Below are 24,548 nucleotides of genomic sequence, written 5' to 3' on the forward strand. Positions count from 1 at the left end.
GTGGACACAACTTTTTCTAGTATTTTAGACATAAAAGGTAGATTTGAAATGGGTCTATAATTTGCTAGATTATGCGGGTCTAATTGTGGTTTCTTAATGAGAGGTTTTATCACTGCCAGTTTAAATGTTCTTGGAACATGACCTAAAGATAAAGACGAGTTAATAATATTGAGGAGAGGCTCTTCCACTACAGGTAACACTTCCTTCAGTAGTTTAGTTGGTATAGGATCTAATAAACATGTTGTTGTTTTAGATGAAGTGATAAGTTTATTTAACTCTTTTTGTTCTATAGTTGTAAAGCACTGTAATTGTTCTTGCGGGGGGAAAATTGAGGCTGAATTATAAGGTGCGATTGAGGATTGAACGTTTACAATTGTGGTTCTGATGTTTTCTATTTTCTCAGTGAAGAAGTTCATGAAATCATTACTACTAAACTGTAACGGGATATTTTGTTCGGGTGACGTCTGTTTATTTGTTAGTCTAGCCACGGTGTTAAATAAAAACCTAGGATTGTTTTGGTTGTTTTCTATTAGTTTGCGGAGGTGCTCAGCCCTGGCCGCTTTTAGGGCCTTTTTATAACATGACATACTGTCTTTCCACGCGATTCTAAAGACCTCTAAATTAGTTTGTTTCCATTTGCGCTCTAAATTACGGGTTTCTCTCTTTAGAACATGCGTAGTATTATTGTACCATGGTGCTTTCATTTTCTCTGTGACCTTTTTTAATCTAACGGGTGCAACAACATCCAATGTTCTAGAGAGAATGGTGCTCATAGTGCTAGTTAGTTCTTCTAGTTCATATGTTTGTTTGGGTTCAGGCAGCAGCTGAGACAGATCAGACAAGCAACTCGAGAAATTATCTATGGTGGATGGAAGGATTGTTCTGCCTGGTCGAAAACGCGGCGCCGCATGACATATTACAGCAGTACGTAATATGCAAGTTACCAAGTAATGGTCAGTGACATCATCGCTTTGTGGAATGATATCTATATCGGTTGGATCGGTTCCATATGATATAATTAAATCGAGTGTGTGATTAAGACGATGAGTTGGTCCGGTGACGTTTTGTTTGACCCCAAAGGAATTTAATAAATCTATAAACGCAGCCCCTAACGCATCATTTGGATTATCTACGTGTATGTTAAAATCTCCAACAATTAATGATTTATCTACATTGACCAATAGATCTGAGAGAAAATCTGCAAACTCTTTTAGGAAATCAGCGTAAGGCCCAGGCGGTCTATATACGGTAGCCAAGGCTAGAGATAATATGGATTTTTTTCTAACATCTAAGAGCGTAACATTTAGTACAAGTATTTCAAACGAAATAAACGTATAACCCGTTTTCTGAGTAACATTGAGAATATCTCTATAGACCGCTGCAACACCGCCGCCACGACCAATCAGACGGGGTTCGTGCTTATAGGAGTATCCTGATGGAGTAGACTCATTTAGACCGAAATAATCATTAGGTTTAAGCCAAGTTTCAGTAAGGCAAAGTACATCGAAGCTATTATCTGTGACTATTTCATTTACAATAACTGCCTTAGGTGTGAGTGATCTAATGTTTAGAAGACCTAGCTTTAGAAATTGTTTTTGGTTACTAATAGCAACATTTTCTGGTTTAATAACAATTAGATTTTTTCTAGATCCTGCAGTAGATTTATTATTTGATCTCACTAAACGAGGAATAGACACAGTTTCTATGCAATGTTCTACACTATTTATATCAGTTAATTTGGTGCAGCAGAGACTATGATTTGAACTTTTGGTTACTAGTCAAAAGGTATTTAACATTTTGGAGATGTTATCTGACAGAAGATCCGATCCGAATCTGCTTGGGTGTAAGCCATCAGCACGGTAAAGCCTAGGACGCTCCCAAAACAGATTCCAATTATTTACAAAGAGCAGTTTCTGCTCATTGCACCATGACATTAACCATTCATTTAGCGCGAATAATCTACTAAACTTTTCATGACCTAGTCGGTACGTGGGAAGCGGTCCTGACACAATGATCGTTATATCAGGCGATGTGCTGCGTACCGTATCGATCAGATTCCTGAAGTCTTTCTTCAGAACCTCTGTCTGGCGCAGCCTGATGTCGGCCCCTCCCGCGTGCAGGACCACAGTTCCGACGCGCTCGTTCAGAATCTCGGGAACGTGAGCAGCGATTTCAGAAACACGAGCACCAGGAAAGCAGTGACTATGCACCTTACTTTTATTTAACGTAGCTTGTACGTGTCGAACGATGGAATCACCGATGATCACAGCATCGCGTTCTGTTTCGCGAAGAGGGGAGAAGCGGTTTTGTGTGGATATCTCGAAAACCGGGAGGGTCGGAGAGAGTTTTCTTGGTCTAGACCTGACTCGCGTCTTCCGCTGCGGAAATATCCAGGCTTCGTGGTGGCATGTTGGAGCCGGCGTAAACGAGACCATAGCTGATCGCGGCCTCGACGCTCGTGACCGATGCTGAGTAACGCACGGAGTAGACGAGGTCGGAGTCAGCGGGTTAGTAACGTTGATCACTGATTTGTGTGCATCGGCGCGTGATGTTTCAAGAGCTAACCGCCGGTCTATCAGCTCGGCTTTTCTCACTAAAAGGTCGTGGATCTGTTTCTCAACAGCTTCCAGCTCAGACTGCAACGCGTGTAGCTCAAATGTGTCCTCACCTGCACCAAAAGGTAGACTACTTACATCTGATATATTCGCCATTTTAACAGATGGACAGTAAGTTAAGTTAGCAAAGACGCTACCAGTGATGCTATCAATATTAATACTAATTTATGACTGAAGTCTTGGATATAATCCGTCTTTTTAGTGGTACGGGTGTGGAGTAGACGCACGATAGGCGAAAAAATGTTTGTTTGTAAGTGAGTGTGGAGAAGACGCGTTCAGCCGTGATCCACAGGAGTAACCTATAAGAGTATCCGACGTTGGATCACTAATAGGCTTGAGACGCGTCTGCTCAACAGTCCGCGTTGTAACTATGAGGTGAGGAAAAATAGAAAATGTTCGTTGTAAGTGAGTTTAAAGAGAAATCAAGAATTATAAATCAATCGATGGAGCTCCAAAGACAACAACGCGTTCAGACGCGATGCATGCGCATTCGAAACAGCCACCGGAATTAGTCACCGGAACTAATCACAGTGAAGAAGACTCCAATACATTGTCAGTATTTAAGTCAAGAATGAAAAGACACTTGTGTGATTGTTAAAATTTTCTATATGTGTGGTGTCTTAAATTGTCTGCCATTATTGTGATGATTGTTGTTATTTATTATAATAATTTGGTGTGGTATTAACTGGAAAAACCAGAGGGGAGGTCTCATTATAAGCCCTTGGGGGTTTCGTACCTCTCCTGCATAATCCATATGAATTGTTTAAATAGCTATTTGTTTTATTCTTTTCTGTTTTTGTTGTGCTAAATAAAATAAAATAAAAAAATAAATAAAAAAATTGTTTTAATTGTAAAAAAAAAAAAAAAAAAGATTTTTTATGTCATAAATTTCTAAGAATGAAATGGTCATACATGATTCATTATTATACATTTTCTATAAAGTTTGTAAATTTCAGAAAGTCAAAGTCTGAATCGTGTCATGTTGTATTTAATTCAATTTAAAATTTGGCTTGTACATCTCTTAGAAAATGCCATGTTTCATGTTATAAAATCCTAATTAAAAAACTAAATTATCTTGAACTAGTAATTTAAAACAAATGTATCTGTAATATTTTCTTTTAAATAAATTCAATGTTTTTTACGTAATAGAATTATTATCTTTGCTTTGTTCTGATCATTTCAGAAAGTCTAAGCCTGAATCATGCCGTACTGTACATTCAAGTTAAAATTTGGATTGTAAATCTCGGTAACGCTTTAGATTACAGCCCGGAAAGTACTGCGTAATTAAAATGAAAGTACAGTGTAACTTTCGGTAATTACAGTGTACCTATAAAGTACTTACGTGTAAGTATAGGGGAACAATATGTAAAGTCTTGGGAATAAAGGTGTAACAACCAGGAAAATACTGCGTAATTAAAACAAAATTACAGTGTAACTTTCGGTCATTACAGTGTACCTATAAAGTGCGTACGTGTAAGTATAGGGGAATAATATGTAAAGTTTTGTGAATAAAGGGGTAACAACCAGGAAAATAACAAATTATTTAGGCAAATTATTTAGACTGTAAGTATTCCATGTAGTTACAGGGTAAGTATGACATTGCGGGCTGTAAATTAAAGTGGTGTTTCTTACCCTCTTGTTTCATGTAGTTACAGGGTAAGTATGACATTGCGGGCTGTAAATTAAAGTGGTGTTTCTTACCCTCTTGTTTCATGTAGTTACAGGGTAAGTATGACATTGCGGGTGTAAATTAAAGTGGTGCTTCTTACCCTCTTGTTTCATGTAGTTACAGGGTAAGTATGACATTGCGGGTGTAAATTAAAGTGGTGTTTCTTACCCTCTTGTTTCATGTAGTTACAGGGTAAGTATGACATTGCGGGCTGTAAATTAAAGTGGTGTTTCTTACCCTCTTGTTTCATGTAGTTACAGGGTAAGTATGACATTGCGGGTGTAAATTAAAGTGGTGCTTCTTACCCTCTTGTTTCATGTAGTTACAGGGTAAGTATGACATTGCGGGTGTAAATTAAAGTGGTGTTTCTTACCCTCTTGTTTCATGTAGTTACAGGGTAAGTATGACATTGCGGGTGTAAATTAAAGTGGTGCTTCTTACCCTCTTGTTTCATGTAGTTACAGGGTAAGTATGACATTGCGGGCTGTAAATTAAAGTGGTGCTTCTTACCCTCTTGTTTCATGTAGTTACAGGGTAAGTACAACAAAAACACATGTACACACACAATCACTTGAAAACCTTTATTTGAAAAACAACTTATTTCAAAACAGATTTACAACATATTACACTTCTTATTCTTTATTATTTTTTTAAAATCAACTTTTCATTTCAAATACTAAAGTCCTGACAGAAAGTAGCATGTTTTGTCCTTTTTTGTTTCTCTTGCATGGCTTCCTCCTCCTCTTGGTCCTCCTCATCTTTTTCTATCGTTCCACAGATTAGCCTAATCGTAAGAAGTCTTTTTCTATTCTGTATTATGTATTAAAAGAAAATACAGTACACCCAGAAATGTTCTCATAATTTACTCATCTTTTCGCTACCGACCAACTGTCACCAGCGAGTGCATGAGAGTCGGCTTCATAGGATCGGCTTGAATGGCTTCGCGTTTGGTGAAGCTTTAAGCGTTCATTGCATTCTCGCGGGAGTTTGATGTGAAACTCGCACGAGAACTGGTGTCTCTGTTCTTCTGCATGGTTTGTTTTTCATTATTATTATCTGTTATTGTTTGTATTTTGTTGTGAGCAATAATAAAAACATAAAAAAAATAATAATAATTCGACATTCGTTTTTTTGGTGCGCTTACGTCACGCTTTAAGCCTCTGTTATACTCCAGTTTGGACGCGTACACAACAGCTGCGCACAGCTCGGACGCGGACTACTTGTATACTTTCTCTCAACCCTCTCATGAACGCGCAGGTGACAGTTGGTTGGAAGCGATAGTCTACAGTTTAAAAATTTAAAATATTTGGTATTTTTCTTACAAACGCTTATCGTTCACTTCAGAAGACATTGACTACGTTTACATGCAGCCAATATCCGGGTTATGGTCGGGTTAGGGTCACTATTTGGGTTTCTGAAACATTCGGAATAACCCGTTTACATGCGTGAGCAGAGAGAGTTACTCCTGTATACATGGAATTTGTAATCAGTTGGGAATATCCCGATGTAAACGGCGACGCACGGTTAGCGTCAGGACGTACGGACAACCTTAAGACGCAATATGCGTCATTTCCGATTCTTCTTCCTGTATCCAAAGACAACAACAACAGCAACAACACGCGGATGATGAATAGTTCGGGGCAGATAGCGATCGCCTTTGTTTGCGCTTTCCTTCTCGCTCCAAAAGTGTGTTGCTGTGCTGCGTCTCGCCATGTTTACGTCTACTTCTTGTTTACTTCCGGTATACTGCACGCAGGTTTTTTTATGCGCCGTCTCTACTCAAAAGACCAAGATTCCATGCGAATAGAACATGCGCAGAACACAAATCAATGTTCCTTTTGATGGGGATATGCCGATACGCGTTTACATGACCAAATATTCGGGTTAGAAAAGGGGTACCCCAGGGGTAATATCCGGGTTTTTAAAAACCGGGATATGAGCATATCCGGGTTTTTGCCGGTGTTTACATGGCCGTGCGCGACCGGGTTATTGCTAATATCCCGGTTTTGAACGGGTTATTGGCTGCATGTAAACGTAGTCACTGATTCATCCATTGGGGTCGTATGGATTACTGTAGTTATTGTTGTATGCTGTTGTCAACTTTTAGGAACACATGAGCTTGCATTATATGCATTCACAGAGATTATTTTTCTAAAAACTTTTGTTTGTGTTAATCTGAAGAAGGAAATTCGTATACATCTCGGATGACATGAGGGTAAAAGATGAGTAAATGGTGAGGACATTTCTGTACTGTATTTTCTTTTAACACATAATACAGAATAGCAAGAATGTCATGGGATTCCTTCTTAAGATTTATCAGTGGAAAGAAAGAAAAAGAAGTGCTGTAAATCCGTTTTGAAATAAGTTGTTTTTCAAATAAAGTTTTCGAGTGATATCAGATTGTGTGTACGTGTTTTTATTGTACTTACCCTGTAACTACATGAAACAAGAGGGTAAGAAGCACCACTTTAATTTACAGCCCGCAATGTCATACTTACCCTGTAACTACATGAAACAAGAGGGTAAGAAGCACCACTTTAATTTACAGCCCGCAATGTCATACTTACCCTGTAACTACATGAAACAAGAGGGTAAGAAGCACCACTTCAATTTACAGCCCGCAATGTCATACTTACCCTGTAACTACATGAAACGAGTATATTTTCCCAGCATTCCAAAAAAAAAGTTGCAATAGGTTTACTTGCCTTGAAACTTAATCAGTGCACCTTTGAAATAATAACAAATAAGCCTACTTTATAAATGCACTGATATGTACCCCTTAATTTAAAAAAAAAGCCTTTATGTATTTTTATACACTATTATTACAAAAAGGTGCAGTGTATGTACTCGCTAAATTGCTCCCAAAAGTAAGATTCTAAAATACTTAGTCTAAATAATTTGCCTAAATAATTTGTTATTTTCCTGGTTGTTACCCTTTTATTCCCAAAACTTTACATATTATTCCCCTATACTTACACGTACGCACTTTATAGGTACACTGTAATTACCGAAAGTTACTCTGTAATTTCGTTTTAATTACGCAGTATTTTCCTGGTTGTTACACCTTTATTCCCAAGACTTTACTTATTGTTCCCCTATACTTACACGTAAGTAATTTATAGGTACACTGTAATTACCGAAAGTTACACTGTACTTTCATTTTAATTACGCAGTACTTTCCGGGCTGTAATCTAAAGCGTTACCTACAAACTCCAATGGAGATCCCTCGATCGGCCACCAGAGGTCTCAATCTCCAGAGTATTAACCGTGGACTACAATTCCCAAGAGCCCACATACCTAGCCATGAACATGTCTCTCATCACCCGGCTATTTAAGCCAGGCACACACACACACACACCTCCTCGTGAACTATAGTTTGACCCGGCTGCCATTCTGAGCGTTCTATTCCAGTGACTGTCTTCTTGTGTATGGACCTTATTTGTATTACTGACTATTGTTTCTTGTTCCATGCCTGTGACCTTATCGTTTGCCTTCCCTGATCCTTTTTCCAGTTATGTCCTCGATTATCGTGCTGTATGACTATTGTGCATCTAACATAATACATAATCCGGTAAATGATAAATAAAACTCTTAAAAATGTCTGGAAATTGCCACCACAAAATCAGTTATTTTGATCGATAAGCATGATATCATGATAATAGCAAGCATTGTTGGGGAAATATTCATGAAAATATGAGGAAAAGAAAATGCCACAATGTCTCTTTATTCTCTTATTTATTTATGTATGTAGGGTGAAGAGATACAGATCAAGGATCAGCAACAAACTATACTTTAAAAATATATTATTTAACATTATTAGATTTACTGCTTTAACAAAACACTTTTGAGTCACAGGTGATATTCATGGGTTCTGTCTCAGTGCTGAATCTCTTAATACACACATGTATAGACAGCTCAGACTTTTATACAGTAATCTATTGCAAATTTCAAACACACTTTAGTCCTCATTAATACAGGTTTATATGTTAATGATTCTTCATGATTTTCATCTTAAATCATATGCTGAAGGTTCAGAATTATTGGAATCACATTCTGCAAAGCTCCTGTTCTCTTAAGGGAAACAGTAGGAAACCACTGAAAGAGTTGGGGTTATTCTGGTCATCATATATCCTGCAGCCAGACAAAAGTCTCACATAGACAACATCTCCAACCTCCAGGATCAACACAACTCCATTAGAGGAGTTTAAATTACTCTGAGGCTGATGAGCATGTGCTACAACCATACGCTCTCCATTCTTAAAAATGTCTGCAGTTGCTGCAGTTCCTCCATGACCAAATACAGAGACTCTGAACATGTACGCTCCTTTCAGTGGGGCTGTGAAAACACCTAAATCAAATAACAAGAGATACAGAATCAGATGTTTCCTGCATAATTGCTTTATTACCAAGCACACTGTGTGATAGTTTTGAAAGATGGCAGATCATTTAATTCTCTTATACACATTACACAACTGCAGAGAGGTCTGAATGGAGCAGAAGGGTTTTCATTACTATAAACTGAGTTTTATGACTCATTTCATGGATCATACCTGTAACTGGGTTGTAGGCGTTCCCTATGTTTGTGAAGACGTTCCTGTAGGTTAGTGTGATTTCAGTGGTAAAAGGACCAATATATTTTCCACTGTCAGATTTCATCAGTGCAGCTGAAAAAGCTATTTCTCTGTCTGATGTTAAAAAAACATAAGCAATATTGTGGTATATTACTGTATTACACTGAGAATGTATACACAGAATTTAAAATCATTCAAGCACACTTTCACCTCTATTTTCCTTTCTCAACTCCACTTGACTCAGAGTAAGATTTGAAATTTCTGTGAAGGAATAAAGATTCTGTTAAATGACATTCACACTGCTTATTGTAATAGATAGATTACACAATTTACACAGTATACACTCAACTTTACACTAACATTTACACTATGCAATGTATTCCATTGGTTTTACTTTGAGGATCATTGATAAAAGAGTGAATGTTTTGGTGAGGTACCATCATTTTTCTTGTTCATCTCTTCCCTCAGTTGCGTCTCTAAAGCTCTGATGTTGGCGGTCAGTTCTCTGTTGATGGTTTTCTGCTCTGTAACTGTGGCGGTCAGTTCTCTGATGTTCACTTTCTGCTCTGTAACTGTGGCGGTCAGTTCTCTCAGCGCTGCATGGATGTCAGTGAAGAACAGATGGTAGTTTTGTTGGCTGTCAGTTGAAGCTTCATCTCTCAAAGTGTCTGTTTGAGGTGGATTCTGTCTTCCGTCCTCAGATCTGAGCTGTTGACTGATCTCATTCTCATTGAGTCCTCCATCTACCTGATGCTGTACGACACACACAAAGGTTTCCAACAGCAGCAGTAAACATACTAAACCCTTCATTCTTCACTGATGTTTGTTTCCAGCTCTTGCTCTTCATCCTCACAGCCTCTCATGTTCCTCTTATAGTGTCCTGATTTACTGTCTTTTGTAAATGATTTACATTTCTCCAGAAAAACAAGAAGCTAATGGTTATTCATAATCAAAGGGATGTTCCGGGTTCAGTAGATATTTATATAGATAAGCAGTCAAGTCAAGTCACCTTTATTTATATTTTTTTATAATAGGTTTCAAAGCAGCTTTACAGGGATAACAGGAAAATAATGAAATAATGAAAAATGTTTTTTTCTAGAAAAAAACATTTTTCAGTGATGGTTCATTTTTGAATACCTGCTCTGGAGAAAACTGTAATGTCATCGTCCAACTCAGTTCAGCTCTCATATAATGGTGTCAATGCAGACATCTCAATAATATTGCTGAATATTAAATTAAATGTCCCCAACTAAGCAAGCCAAAAGCCAAAGGCGAAAAAGGCAACAGTGGCAAGGAACCAGAACTCCATCAGGTGACAGAATGGACAAAAAAACCTTGGGAGAACCCAGGCTCAGTCAGGGGTTCTCCACTGGCCAACGAACAAAGAGTCTGTGATTATGATTCAGGCAGCATTATAGGTCAGAAATCAGATTAGATCAGAACATTTAAAATATTTATCCAGTTCCATCTGGTTGAAGATCGGAATCATCACGCCGGTATGGAGATGAGTTTGTTGAGGACCAGTGCTGATGGCTGTCGTGTCGATGAGGGGAGAGTCTAGTTGACACAATCTCTGCTGACACTTCAGGGATGCGTTGTGGTCGTGTCTAGATGCAGGTCCTCCATCTGATCTGGATACGGCCTAGATCCGGCATTGTGCATCCTTAAAGCCTGTGCACACGAGACGATTATTGCGTACACAAGATGTTTTTCAGCGCATATTTTTGTTCATACCCAAGCGATTTTCACTGGCGATGCGCAGAGTTAATATGCAAATTCACTCCCTGAATCCTATTTGATCTGCAATTCCTCTCCATAACAACTCCCTCTTGTAAAGACCACCCATTGGCCCAACAACGGATATCCAAAGGTCTGGGCGAAGGTATAATGCGTGTATGTCTTTTCAGAGCTCCAGTGAAGTTCACTTTATTTATTAGAATTTAGTTTCAATATTACTTTATCCCTACACTAAATCTGACTCCAATTTCAAATGATAATCAAATTTAGATTGTGTTTCTTATTAGAAAATAATCATAAATATTGATTATGACTTAATTTAGATCTTTGATTATTCTGAGTATCCCATATTTTCAATTATTCATTCATTATGGACCCGGTATCGCTTTGTGATGTCACGCCGCGAATGTGTGCTCATGATCACAAATGTAACCAGTTCTGAAATAGTCAGAGGATGCAGTGCAAACTATTTTACCCTTAAGCGGTCGCCCTATGCTTCCCAAAAGGTGTAATTTTTTTTTTTTATAGTTGCAAGATGCAACGTGCTAAGTCATTGATAGTCAGAAATCGGAAGGTCTCCTTAATGATGTGCTCCATGCTCCATTAATTAGTGCCTTCGGTTTGATCTATCCTGGAGTAGCTTTGCAGGAACACCAGACTACACAGTAATCTACTACGAATAATGATTTCAGAATAATGCAGAATAATTCAAATATAACATTTTATTTGTCAGGTAAAATGAATCATGACAATTACACAAGTAAATGATTAAAAGCCAATTCAGAAATAATAAATACATGACATCAATTACTCAAAGATGACTCTAAGAGTAAGAAATACATTCCTGACAGAGACACTCAGTGTTGTGTGAGTGTGTTCCATGTGTAAGACTTGGGGAAATACTGACACAGCACTGTGTGGGTTTTTTTCCCGGTTACAGGTTCCCAAAGACTGCTCTGCCACTTTCCATTATATTCCCAGACCAGAACAAAAGGCTTGTATAAATATTTTTAGAGTTGTTTTGGGTCAATTCATGTACCCCAGGGGGGTAACACCTGGTTTCGGGGGAGAGGAGAGAGTTATCAGATATCTTGAAGAGACACCACCCAAAGAGGAGAACAGAATTCTCCTAAGTTCTCAATCTTTCTCATAACACCAATGACTGCAATGAAATTAAGACCATTTTACCAGTCGCACGAGACATTTAAAATGATACCAAACATGAAAAGGAAAAACAATAGATTTACAAGATACATCATATGTGATATATAGACAATCTTAGTGAACTTTTAGTGACTTGAATCGGGGGGAGGAGGGAGAGGGGGGTGCATATATAAACAAGGAGATAAGTTTGGGCAAGACAATGTCCTGTGCTCTTTCTTTGCGATCTTCTGTCCAGGGTGCGTTTTATTGTTGGGTGAGTCTTATCTCATCTTTTGTCTTAGCAGGAAAATCAATTCTTACACTCTTAACCAATTATAAAGATAACTATAGATCAATGTTGTTCCAATATTGTTGCCATCAACATTAATAACATCAGGTTTTCATCGATGTGGTAATGGTGATTCAACATTTATTTTACATTGAAATTTCAATATCAACCATAATGATGATTCAGATGGAAAAACAATGTTTATTCAATGTTGGCTTGCTGTCTGGTGTGCTTCCACAATTTTTAATTTTTTTTTAAATTAAGGCTTTGTGCTTGTCCATGCAGGATCATGATGATCAATGTTTCTGAAAAGAAGGAATTGCTTCTGTACTAACCTATATATAGATATGCAAATTATGTCTGTATCTCAACTGACATACAAAACTTGAAATATTCTTGAACAGTAAAGTTGTGAACTCTCTGTTTGCCATACTGGGGAGATTAAGCACTCTGATGTGATCTTTCAGTCACCGGTTGGTTATTTAACAAGGAAAATACTACTCAAATGTTTAGGCACTGCTGGGGCTACTGGTTTTTAGAGAATGTGGCATTTCAATCCATTCACAGTCATTTGCTTATCTAATTAATGTATTTTTCTTTGGCAAAAAAAAAAAAAAAAAAAGTATAAGTATAAGTATAAATAAAGAAATAACACTTCAGCCTTAGCTTTTATTTAAACTGCACATGCTTGCACAAGAAACAAAAAACGGTAACACTTTAGAATAATGGTCCGTCATTAATAAGTAACTAATGCAGGACTAATGAGTATTACTACATTAACACTTCAGCTACTACTAGTAACTAATATAGAAACAAGCTTAACTAATCCGTAAGTATTAATCGAATTAAGGACCAAGATACTTAATGAGATTGGCGTTGTTAAGAACTAATAGGTAATTATAACAAATAATAAAGAACTATTAATTAATTACTAATCACAACATTAATGGTTCTGAGTTGTGAACAATTGTCTTTTTTTCTCTCAACGTGGTCATAAAATGCATCTCTAAAGTGTTACTTAGTCACTCTGCAGAAACTACTAGTGATCTGGACCATTATTTTAAAATAAAAAACATCTTTTCCTCTTTAAATTAATGGTCCAGACCACTAGTAGTTCCTGCATAGTGACTAGGTAACACTTGAGTTATTATTGCCTTTTTTTTTTACTCTATTCAGAGTAAAACTGATGACTGATTACGTCTCAGACACACAATAATGTTCTTCATAATTTGTTAATTAGTTAATAGTTATTAATGAGGATAATCTCTTCAAGTAATTATTGATTACCTAATATGGTAAATTCTATATTTCAATATTTCTTACTGATTAGTTAAGCTTCTTTCAATATTAGTTAATATTAGAAGCTGAAGAGTTAATGTAGTACTACTCATTAGTCATGCATAGTTACTTATTAATTTCAGACCATTATTCTGTGTTACCCAAAAAACAAACTGTACAAAAGTGCTTGGCCATGCAGGGTCATGATGATCAGTGTGTTTTGAAAGGTTTCAGCAGTAATAGAGCATCTGCTAATAGAAAAATGCCTGTGCATTTGTGGAATGAGACAACAGACAATAACCTTTTTTTAGTACGTTTTGTACCAACAGTAGAAAGAATACGAGGAATAAATGAAGATTTTGGAAAATGGGCTTGACAAACGACTGGGCAGAAGAGTGATAAGAGATACTAGAGATATGAGACATTATTAAAAGAACTGTGAGAGCCACTGAAGAGTAAACTGCTATAGACATCATCCTACCAGTAAAGAGAGAGTCTGCGTGAAGATGTGGAAGACTTGTGTGACTTTGGCACTGCTCATATGTGTCCAAGGTAAGACCTTACTCTCAAGGACACTGGCAAATATTATGTATATACCGCTCTGTCACTTCTATGGCAGGTTCTGTTTTCAAAGTTGGATAAAGATTCTGTTTTTAAATTGGATAGAGATTTAAGGGATCATTTTATTTAATAACCTGACACACCACTGAAAAGGTGTCCTGAAATATCACACTTGTATTACATGAATGTCATGTCTTTGGAGGGTGGATTTTTGGAGAGAGTTGGAGGTCCAATTGAGTGGTTAAATCTGGCAGAAGTTATCAAAACATCTAACATCTAACGGCACCTTTAATAAAAGACACCCCAATCTGGAGGCTATGTGATATTTCTGTCTCTGAGCAGTCTCTCTCTTTCTCACAGTGAGTGCACATGGCCCTTTGTACCCGCGTATTGGGGATGGTGCTGATGCCCAGAAGAAGGCATGGCCGTGGATGGTTAGTTTGCACAACCAAAACGGTCATTTTTGTGGAGGATCCCTCATCAACCATCAGTGGGTGCTGTCGGCAGCTCACTGTTTCATTGGGTTAGAGCCATATCAACACAAACAGTATATATACAGACTTTTTTTTTTTTTTTTTACTGTCTTTTGTGATTGCTCTTGTACTGTTTTCTATTAATAGGCCTAATTACCGTAGGAATGAGGCCAACATACTTGTGTACTTGGGAAAAATGACACTGGATAAAATAAATAAGAGGGAAAAGATGAACGATGTACAAAGAATCTACATTCACGACTTGTATGATCATATAACTGAAGATTTCAACAATGACATCGCTCTGCTGCACTTGTCTTCTCTGGTCTCCTTTGATAAATATATCAGTCCATTGTGTCTGGTGGCTCACAGCAGTGGTTTCCCTCCTGGCACCAGTAGTCGGATCATAGGCTGGGGAGTCATTGTACCTGGAGGTACATACTATAGGTCCTGTCAGCAACTAGATTTGACTCATTTATTCATATAAATATATCATAAAGATGTGTTTTTGTGTGTGTCCCCAGTGGATCTACCTTATCCCTGGACTCTGCAGGAGGCTGAACTTTTTATGGTGGACAATACTGATTGTCATAACCAGCTGATGCCATACATTTATCAACTGGACCACCCGATAAAACAGACAAATGTAGCCTTCACCAACAATATGATCTGTGCTAGGAGTTCTGCGGGTGTTGCAGCCCCATACTGTGTACAATGATTATTACTCATTACTGCATACAGACCATGTCTGTCAAGATTCATTGTATCTTTAAACATCTTATACTTTATTTATTTTTCAGTTTGTACTTCTGTTTGATGTTTGTTAACATGAAAAAGTTAAACATGTGACTGAAAACACAACCTCTTCTCGTCTGCAGGGGGACTATGATGAGTCAACACTGTTCAAAGTGTGTTCAGTCTGGCATCAACAGCGGGAGTTATAAATGTAGTCCAAACATCTTGCCCAGTGTTTACACCCGCGTCTCACAGTATCAGCAGTGGATTACAGACATTATCAGTCCCCATTCAAGCCAGGACCTCCCTCAATTCGTTAACGTAAACGCTCAGTGCCCACGTAAGATTCTCTCACACACATTTATACAGTTATACGCATTTATGGATCATTAATAACATACTTTGACTAATAATAATTATTTATGTGTATTTAAACAGCAGTCTCAGGAACACAGTGCGGGAAAAGGTGAGATGCTGCTGCTGTAGTGAGTCACACCACTGTTATACACACACAACACATACATTAGTCATTTCACACCAACAAGAGTGTGTTGTGACTGTACATCAGTACGTGTTCCTATACAGCTATAACCAGGGGTTAAATTGGGATTCATTATGTGGGGGGGCTCTGTCCCTAGGGGGGTCCGGGGGTATGCCCCCCCGGGAATTTTTTTTTGAAAAATAAACCATTAAATGGCACTTTAGACACCCCTGGCTTTTTAGACTTTTCATTTAATTATATATATATATAATATTGGCAGCAATAAAATTGCAAACCTTTGCATTCTACCTGTTAAGTTTGTCGTAATATTAAGTTGTATGAAGCGCTATAGAAATAAAGATGACTTGAGATGAATTTTCACATCCTATGGGTCTAACCAACTTTCCAACCAAACTGTTCCCACAAATTCTACACAGGATTTATGGGGTAACTGTATTTTCCAGACTATCAGATACAGTATAATTTGTTTTCTGTAAATAAAGATTAACCATATCCATCTACTAAACCTTTTCATCAATTTCTCCAAAATTGAATAAATTACCTCCTGAGTTGATCTGGTAATAAAGAAACAATACCTCCCCTTCATTAAAGAGGCCTCTGAGGGGTGGCAACTAAGCAGTTGAGCAAGTAAAAAAAAACAAAAAAAAAAACACACAAGTTTTAACCATGTTAATGTTTTGTATTTAATATTTTGAAGTGCTTTAAAACAATGTGAACAGCAATATACTTGCTATCTTGCCAACAATGCAGATACTACAATTAAAGGGATAGTTCACCCAAAAATGAAAATTCTGTCATAATTTACTCACTCTCAAGTTGTTTGAGTTTTTTTCTTCTGCTGAACACAAAAGAAGATTGAAGAGTGAAGAATGTTGGGAACTAGACAGTTGATGGTAGCCATTGACCTCCATAGTAGGAAAAAATAATATGGAAGTCAATGGCTACCGTCGACTGTTTAACTACCAACATTCTTCACTCTTCAATCTTCTTTTGTGTTCAGCAGAAGAAAAAAACTCGAACAACTTGAGAGTGAGTAAATTATGACAGAATTTTCATTTTGGGGTGAACTATCCCTTTGAAACTAATAATAATAATAATAATTTATTGTCAACGAGATTACATCACAGCATCAATCGACAGTGCAATTTCATGGAGTGCAAGAGATCAACAATAGCATATTTAGTAAACAGGGCACATGGACAAATAACAAACAAGAAAAAAAAAATTGTATATGAGGCAAAGAATCATTAGTAACCAGGAAAAATGTGTATAATGGTGTGTGCTGCAGCGATGCAAAGTCCAGTTCACAGTTATTGCATTGGTGGAAAATATGAATAATAGACGAATTAAGTGAGATCAACAATAGCATATTTTGTAAACAGGGCACATGGACAAATAACAAACAAGAAAAAAAAATGTATATGAGGCAAAGAATCATTAGTAACCAGGAAAAATTTGTATAATGGTGTGTGCTGCAGCGATGCAAAGTCCAGTTCACAGTTATTGCATTGGTGGAAAATATGAATAATAGACGAATTAAGTGAGATCAACAATAGCATATTTTGTAAACAGGGCACATGGACAAATAACAAACAAGAAAAAAAAATGTATATGAGGCAAAGAATCATTAGTAACCAGGAAAAATTTGTATAATGGTGTGTGCTGCAGCGATGCAAAGTCCAGTTCACAGTTATTGCATTGGTGGAAAATATGAATAATAGACGAATTAAGTGAGATCAACAATAGCATATTTTGTAAACAGGGCACATGGACAAATAACAAACAAGAAAAAAAACATTTATATGAGGCAAAGAATCATTAGTAACCAGGAAAAATTTGTATAATGGTGTGTGCTGCAGCGATGCAAAGTCCAGTTCACAGTTATTGCATTGGTGGAAAATATGAATAATAGACGAATTAAGTGAGATCAACAATAGCATATTTTGTAAACAGGGCACATGGACAAATAACAAACAAGAAAAAAAAATGTATATGAGGCAAAGAATCATTAGTAACCAGGAAAAAATTGTATAATGGTGTGTGCTGCAGCGATGCAAAGTCCAGTTCACAGTTATTGCATTGGTGGAAAACGACAACAAACAACATCAAATTGGTGGTAAAAACAACAACAAATGAGAAATCAGCTACACTGAATACAGAAACTGGAACATCTCATTGGAAACCAGTCACATCAACAAAGAATGGATGTGAACAAATGTACATTTGATTTCTCACCCACAGACCTTGAATAAAAACGAGTCCTTCATCAGACTTTTTAAAATTGTTTTCTCAATTAATCAACTATATATAACTCATCTATAACTTCATTACTTCCCATAATGGCTGGTATGCAGACACCTCAGTATTAGTCTGCCTTTTCTTACACGCCAGGTGCTCTGCAGATCTCCTCCTTGCTACCCACTTTCTAACAAATTTAGTGGGGTCCCAGGATGCTAATGGAGGGCCGACAATGTTAACAAACATTAGAGAGGACACATTTTCAATTCTCAGCAGGGAACGTAAAGGTGTAACAATTGCATTCATTTCTGAAAATCCTCTCTCACATTCTGCACTGCTTACAGCAACTGTTTCAACTGCATGTCTGAGTGTTAGAAGTGGTGTAGTCATGGGTTGACTGGGGTCACTTTTGAAATCCCTAAAGCTTGCCTTCATGCCAGTAAAGCCAATACTAAAAAGATCGCAAACCTCCCTAAGTCCATGTTCCCCATACATTTGAGGTAAAGGAGAGGGCCAAGTTGTGTTGTTAAGAATGTTCACCTTTTGAAACAAGGACTCTTCTTCCTCTGTCACCATTCTTGCCACCATGTTGGTTTTCAAAGCTTCATAAAACTTGTCTGGCTCGATGACTTTCTGGCTTCTGTCACTGTGCAATTCTATGCCATTGAACAACCCTTCCATCACTGCGTCACATGCTTTCTTATAGAAATGACCACTCTCAGGTTCTCTACTCATTGAACTAAAAACCTCGATCTGCCTCTTGATGAGAGTCACTGACTGAGACAGTCTAATGTCTCTGTTCTGCAGAGCCTCAGAGAGATCTTTGAGTTCTTCGAGTGCATCCATCATAAGACCAAGGTTCTTAACAAAACCAACAGAATTTAACTTTGTTGCTAAGCCCTGATACATACTCCTCTCATTGGAGTTCCTCTTAAGATCTTTACTTGAAGCTGTGAGATGATTGTATAGCGCTGCATACATTGTCCAAACAGCATTAACTGTACGGAATGATGACGCCACCCACCTTATCCCCAAGACTCTACCTATCCTTCTCAGACAACTGCCTACTTCAGTTACAGCAGTCTCAAGTTCTCTTACATTCTTTGGTGACTGATTATACAAGCAGTAAAGCTTGTCTAGAAATGATGAGAAGTGATTGGTTTCGGTACAATGTTTTACTGCGTCTGACACTGACAACTCTAATCTATGGTTTAAGCAGTGCCAACCAATGAGGCCAGGGAACTGACTTTTGAGTTTTGCAAACACGCCATTCTTTCTGCCCAACATAACAGCAGCTCCATCTGAGCAGAAACCCACCATGCATTCTTTTAGAAATGCTTCATCAAGACCATGTTTCTGAAGACAGTTAAGTAGGTCGGCTGTAATCCCATCTGAAGTGGTGCTCTCTAGCTCAAGCAAATCTAAAAAGAAGGTCAATGGATCCGAATTATGGACAGATGTTCTGAGGTACACAATCAGACAGGACCTCTTGCTTAACGAGGTACTCTCATCTACAATCACTGTTAGCTTTGTTCGACTTTGTTTGATGCTGGCCAACAATGCCCGTCTCATCTCACTGGATATGAAATTAATGATCTCAGTACATGTGACATTTGAATGAAGAACACGGCCAACATTCACACCGTTAAGCATCTGCAAGTCAATGAGTTTTGGATGGTCGGTGTAAGGACGGTTGCTCTTTGCTACATAGTAGGCTGTTCTAAACACACTGAAAGTAGACTCGAGAATTTCAGACTCGGTTCTGAGAAAACTTGTTTCTAATGTTTTGTCTTGTTGCTTTTTAAGTATACTTTCAGCTATTTTATGACTTTGGGAAACACTATGTTCATTAATTTTTTTTCTCAAAGATTTCATTTGTTTTGCAGTGGTGTTACCATAAGGGCCAACCAGACAATTTTGCCATTCACTTGATAAGGTGTACCTGAGTTTACCACTATGCTCTGCTCCGAGTGATTTTACAGCACTACATGTTTTGCATCCCAACTTTTTCTCTTTTACCATAAGAAATGGGTGGGTCTTACAGAAGTATTCATACTGGTGTACCTTCCAGCAGTCTGGCAAGTTGTGACAGGCTCTACCTCCTGTTCCAGTGTCCTGGCCCATGTCCACAGCTCCAGTGTCCTGCCCCATGTCCACAGCTCCAGTGTCCTGCCCCATGTCCACAGCTCCAGTGTCCTGCCCCATGTCCACAGCTCCAGTGTCCTGCCCCATGTCCACAGCTCCAGTGTCCTGCCCCATGTTCACAGCTCCAGTGTCCTGCCCCATGGCCACAGCTCCAGTGTCCTGCCCCATGTCCACAGCTCCAGTGTCCTGCCCCATGTCCACAGCTCCTCTGCCCTGTCCAGCATAGAGGTGGGGAGATGGATATAGTTCAATATTGCAACATTTTCTGCGCAAAATTATATTGGTACAGTCACTACATAATAGAGCTGGCAATCTTCCTCTATAATACCATTCGAATTCCATTTGATATTTTTTTTAATATTCAAATATTTAATGCTCAATTCCAGCCTGTAAAATAATATGTACTACACTATCAAGCTTATTCTGCTTTCTTCTCAAAAGGTAATTCTGTCTATTTGTGTAAATTCAAAGTTTATAGTTGATTGTCTAACTATAGCATGGTTGTGCATAACGCTAGAACGTCATTTAGGATACTTTTTCTCGCGTCAATGATGAAAAAGGATTGTCTACCTTGTAACATAAACGTAATCATATGTGTCGTGATTTCCCTGGCAGAAAGCCCACGTCATGTGCAGTTGTAACACAGACTAGCTGGAGATACTAAGACAGGGTTTCTGCAGGTTTCAGTAAGTCAAATTTAAGACCTTTTTAAGACATTTTAAGACCATTAAGATTGAAATTTAAGAACTACACGACGCATTATCCAAGTTAGATAGATAGTTACCTCGGGATCATTAGAGTATCTATCTATCTATCTATCTATCTATCTATCTATCTATCTATCTAGGATTATCTGATGTGTGTGTGTGAGAGAGGAAGAGGTAGATAATTTTTTTATAGAAAATTTTACTTTTGCATATTATACTGTAAAAACACAATTATTGTTGATTTTAGTTGATCACTTGCTACCAAGTAAAAAAGTTAATTTCGAGCCCTGAAATGGTACCAAAATAACGTAAAACTATTATTACACTTGAAGGAACACTCACGGACGAAGTCGTACTTGGAATAATACAGCACTCGTAGGAGTTATAACGCGCTTGGAATGGGTAAAGTAAAATCCAGTTGGTTGTCATATAGGCCTACAATTTCACCGCTAGATGGGAGAAATTCTTACACAATGTAGCTTTAATGACATGAAATTTAATTGTTAAAAAAATTTTATTTCCACCTCTTTACACGTCTCCTCACTTCTGCCACCCTGTCCAGTGCCATGTCCACCAGTCTTCGGCTCCACTCTACATATGAGGGGAAATACAAAAGGAAGAATGCTTAATGTCAATATTAATGATGATTCTTAACTCATGCCTGTATAACAAACCTAGAAGCATCATCTCCAATCATCTGGTAAGTCTACTGAGTAGACACCGGTAACGCTAACGGAAGTGTAACGTTACGAATGGCTGCTGTTCTGACTCAGGTGCCTGGGTCTGTTTCCCGATGGTTCATAGCACCGGAGTTAAGTGCTGACCGGGTTTGGTTGCTGTGTAATCATAGTGAACAATGTCAGCGCCGGGAGAGTGAGGCAGACAGACAGGGGTGTGCTAGCTAGCTGGCTAAATTACCATTAGATTAGTCGTTGATCTGTACAGTTAACGTTACTGATGAATTCGTGGGTTAGCCCAGAGATGTTAGATTATTCTCAGTTTGTGTTACTGAGCAATACGTTACATTTATATTAATTATTACAGAGAAATAAATGTAATTCTTAGTATAGTTTTGGTAAATAATGTTCATAGTAAGTCAGATGCTTATTAATGTGCATTATTATTTGCTTATATTTCAGAACCACATCCAACTTCACATGTAACGTCAAATACAACTTCATAGTTGACCTCACGTTGGAGTTGTAAATAAATCTTCCTGGACCTCGGTCAGACATCTCTGGTTCAAGTTTGTTTCGGCAGCCAGTTTTCAATAGTTTTTACAAGCATATTGTATTGCCTATATTTTTGTAATATATTTAACACTGTTAATTTACACTTTTTGAAACTATTTCAGCTTGTCTAGGCCTGTCACTGACAGGCTGTCAGTGCTTTCTGAACATATTGAACACACTTTAAAAAATACCACGATAATACAGAAAACTGTGATAATTTTGGTCACTTTCATACCGTCCCATCTCTACTGCCAACATGTTACAGAGCTAACGTTAGTCATGCTAAAATGTCTGGAATATCAGCCCACCTTTTGAAGAAATCGGTCAGTTTCCTCTTCTTGGGTGGATATGCTCCACTCATTTCAATTTATCTCTGAAAGTTGGAGAATAAATGGTTGATTTAATTTCCATTAACCACGAGCTTACCCCCCACCCCCACATCAAGGTATGCACAAGTCACAAAAATAAGATCAATCTATCCTTATGGAAAGGTTGCTTGGTAGCTAAAAGTAGGTCTAGCAAGTCTTATATTTCTGTAATTCACACAGATCAAACACAAATATGCTGACTGAATAGATTGCTAGTTTATTTTGAATAGGCTAGCTAGTAACAAGTTAAGTTAGTTCTCTTGGCAGTTAACGCTAACGTTAGCTGATAATCCGCTGTCTGAAGTAAAATGCTCAAAACATCTCCTAAGAAAAATCACATTGTCAATCTAGTCTTGGTTATTTAATTTCGATTAAGTCTTATTTTCCTTACCTTGTCATTCAAGGCCAGGGCACTTTTTTTTACATCCAACGTTGTGCTGAACTTGACAAAATTGCGGCGGCGGCCAGCAGCTCGTGAGGTGTTTTTTTTTTTTTTTTAAGGCAGTAGAAGGTTCTGGAACTTGCGCGCGCCTTTCACATCCCGTGCAACTAGGGAGCGGTGCGCGATCATTGTCGACTGACAACGAGATTAAGCAGCTGATCAAGAATACGGCCGTGTTCCGATTGTTCTCATCTCAGCTCCGCCGAGACAAAATAGACATGCCATTTCAAAAATCTTTCATTTATAATCAGAAATATGTTTTCAAAAGCATCACTTTCATCTATTTTTATGTGACATAATTTCCAGTAGGCAACTGACTGCAAACAGGCAGCCCGATCTCATCCCAAGTCGTCATATACTGACGCGTCTACATCGAACGCACATGGCACCCTTCAGCGTCAATATGAGACGCAGATAGATATGGGCCAGAAGGCGCCTCCTAGCGGTCTAACCCTAACCCTACTCCAGACCTAAACCCACCCATCACCGAACAAAGCTCTGTGCGTCTCATATTGACGCTAAAGGGTGCCATGTGCGTTCGATGTAGACGAAATGTCCAAAGCGTCAGTATATGACGACTCGGGAGCAGGCTTATGTGCCGGGGCTGAGCCCCGGAGAGCCCCGGCCCAATTTAACCACTGGCTATAACACACATCTGTGAATGTGAAACTCCTTTTATACAACAGAAAAAAACAAGGAGTGTCCAAAAAAACTCTTATGTGTGCAAGTTTCTTCCGCTACGGATTCAGGATCTTCAGGATGCTATCCAAGAACTATGGTAGCTTTTCATTAGGGGAATATAAAAGGATAATTTAACAAAAGAGCTCTAAATCCTGTTTCCATGAATTAAGGACAAAGCTTTCTTCTATTTAAATGTTTAGTCCTAATGAATTTTAACTTTAGTTAAATGTTAATTCAATAAGAATCTGTTGAAAAATCTATATCAGTGTCTTACATAAATTAGGAGTTAACTTGCAAATGTTATTGTTGTTAATAGCAGGGTAATTTACTTTAGTGTATTCTATCTCAAAATGTGTTTTATCTGACAAATGTGCATTTCTATCCGACAAAGAATGCAGTATTTTATTCTAGATTGTACATTTCAGATTCTATAGTCCCAGCTGTACATTCCCTCACTCCCTGTTGTTTATTGTGTGTCTCTGCAGTAATGTGAGGTGATAGTCTAGATGGGATGTACCCAAAAAGTGAAAGTGAGGAGCATTTATGGGTACAAGTCGGGAACTGGCCTACCTTACATATTTCAAGGGTGCTGAGTCCAAAAAAACTGGTTCCCAAGCTAAATTTTGAGTTCTAATTTGCATATCAAAATGGCCGCTAAATCTTGCTCAGTTGTTGGACCATTTTCCCCTAGTTTTTTTGTAAGTAGGCAATCAAGATGAGGAAATTAAGTTTCTAGATCGATAGTCAAGGGTCAGAGCAAAGATATAATGGAGGCTCACTGCCTTTTTTATGTATATATTTATGCAAAATACCAACTTTTAAGGTGAAATTAAGCATTATTTGTGTCATTTTTTAAGGCCGACATACATATTCAATCAATATCACTCTTAAATGTTCCCAGTGTATATATGATATGTGATGTATTCCATATTACATAATAACTAAGAAAAACACCATTGCAAGTTGTCTGAGATTTCATTTTTTATGCAAATTAAGGCGAGACACTACAGGTGAATAGGGTAACATTTTTAACTAGCAGATATCACCATGAAACTTTCACAGTTGATTACCTACATTAAGATGAGAAAAAAAATGTATTACAAGTTTTCTGTAATTTAATGTTTAAATATGCAAATTAGGCAATATCTAATCAAATGTGCAC

At 37.8% G+C, this 24,548-nt stretch overlaps 1 protein-coding gene across 1 annotated transcript; it reads right to left on the reverse strand.

The window, feature by feature from the left end:
* Window positions 1–16,575: 16,575 nt before the first annotated feature.
* On the reverse strand, window positions 16,576–22,759 carry LOC311082333 (E3 SUMO-protein ligase KIAA1586-like). The gene is made up of 4 exons (XM_084113096.1): window positions 22,655–22,759; window positions 22,204–22,268; window positions 21,188–21,254; window positions 16,576–20,169 (listed from the first exon to the last, which is right to left on the reverse strand). The coding sequence occupies exons 2-4, from the start codon at window positions 22,254–22,256 to the stop codon at window positions 17,890–17,892; spliced, it is 2,400 nt and encodes a 799-aa protein (XP_083969222.1). The 5' UTR covers window positions 22,257–22,268; window positions 22,655–22,759; the 3' UTR covers window positions 16,576–17,889.
* Window positions 22,760–24,548: the final 1,789 nt, after the last annotated feature.

The sequence above is a fragment of the Abramis brama genome, assembly GCF_963993115.1.
Source record: "Abramis brama genome assembly, chromosome: 4".
In the NCBI taxonomy this organism is placed as follows: Eukaryota; Metazoa; Chordata; class Actinopteri; order Cypriniformes; family Leuciscidae; genus Abramis; species Abramis brama.

What these genes read in the sequence shown, in the direction of transcription:
- LOC311082333 (XM_084113096.1), bottom strand. Translation starts at nt 22,256, where the DNA reads ATGAGTGGAGCATATCCACCCAAGAAGAGGAAACTGACCGATTTCTTC. An exon ending in CTGACCGATTTCTTCAAAAG is followed by an intron (nt 21,255 to 22,203) that starts GTGGGCTGATAT and finishes CCTCATATGTAG; the next exon opens with AGTGGAGCCGAAGACTGGTG. An exon ending in GTGAGGAGACGTGTAAAGAG is followed by an intron (nt 20,170 to 21,187) that starts GTGGAAATAAAA and finishes TATGCTGGACAG; the next exon opens with GGCAGAGGAGCTGTGGACAT.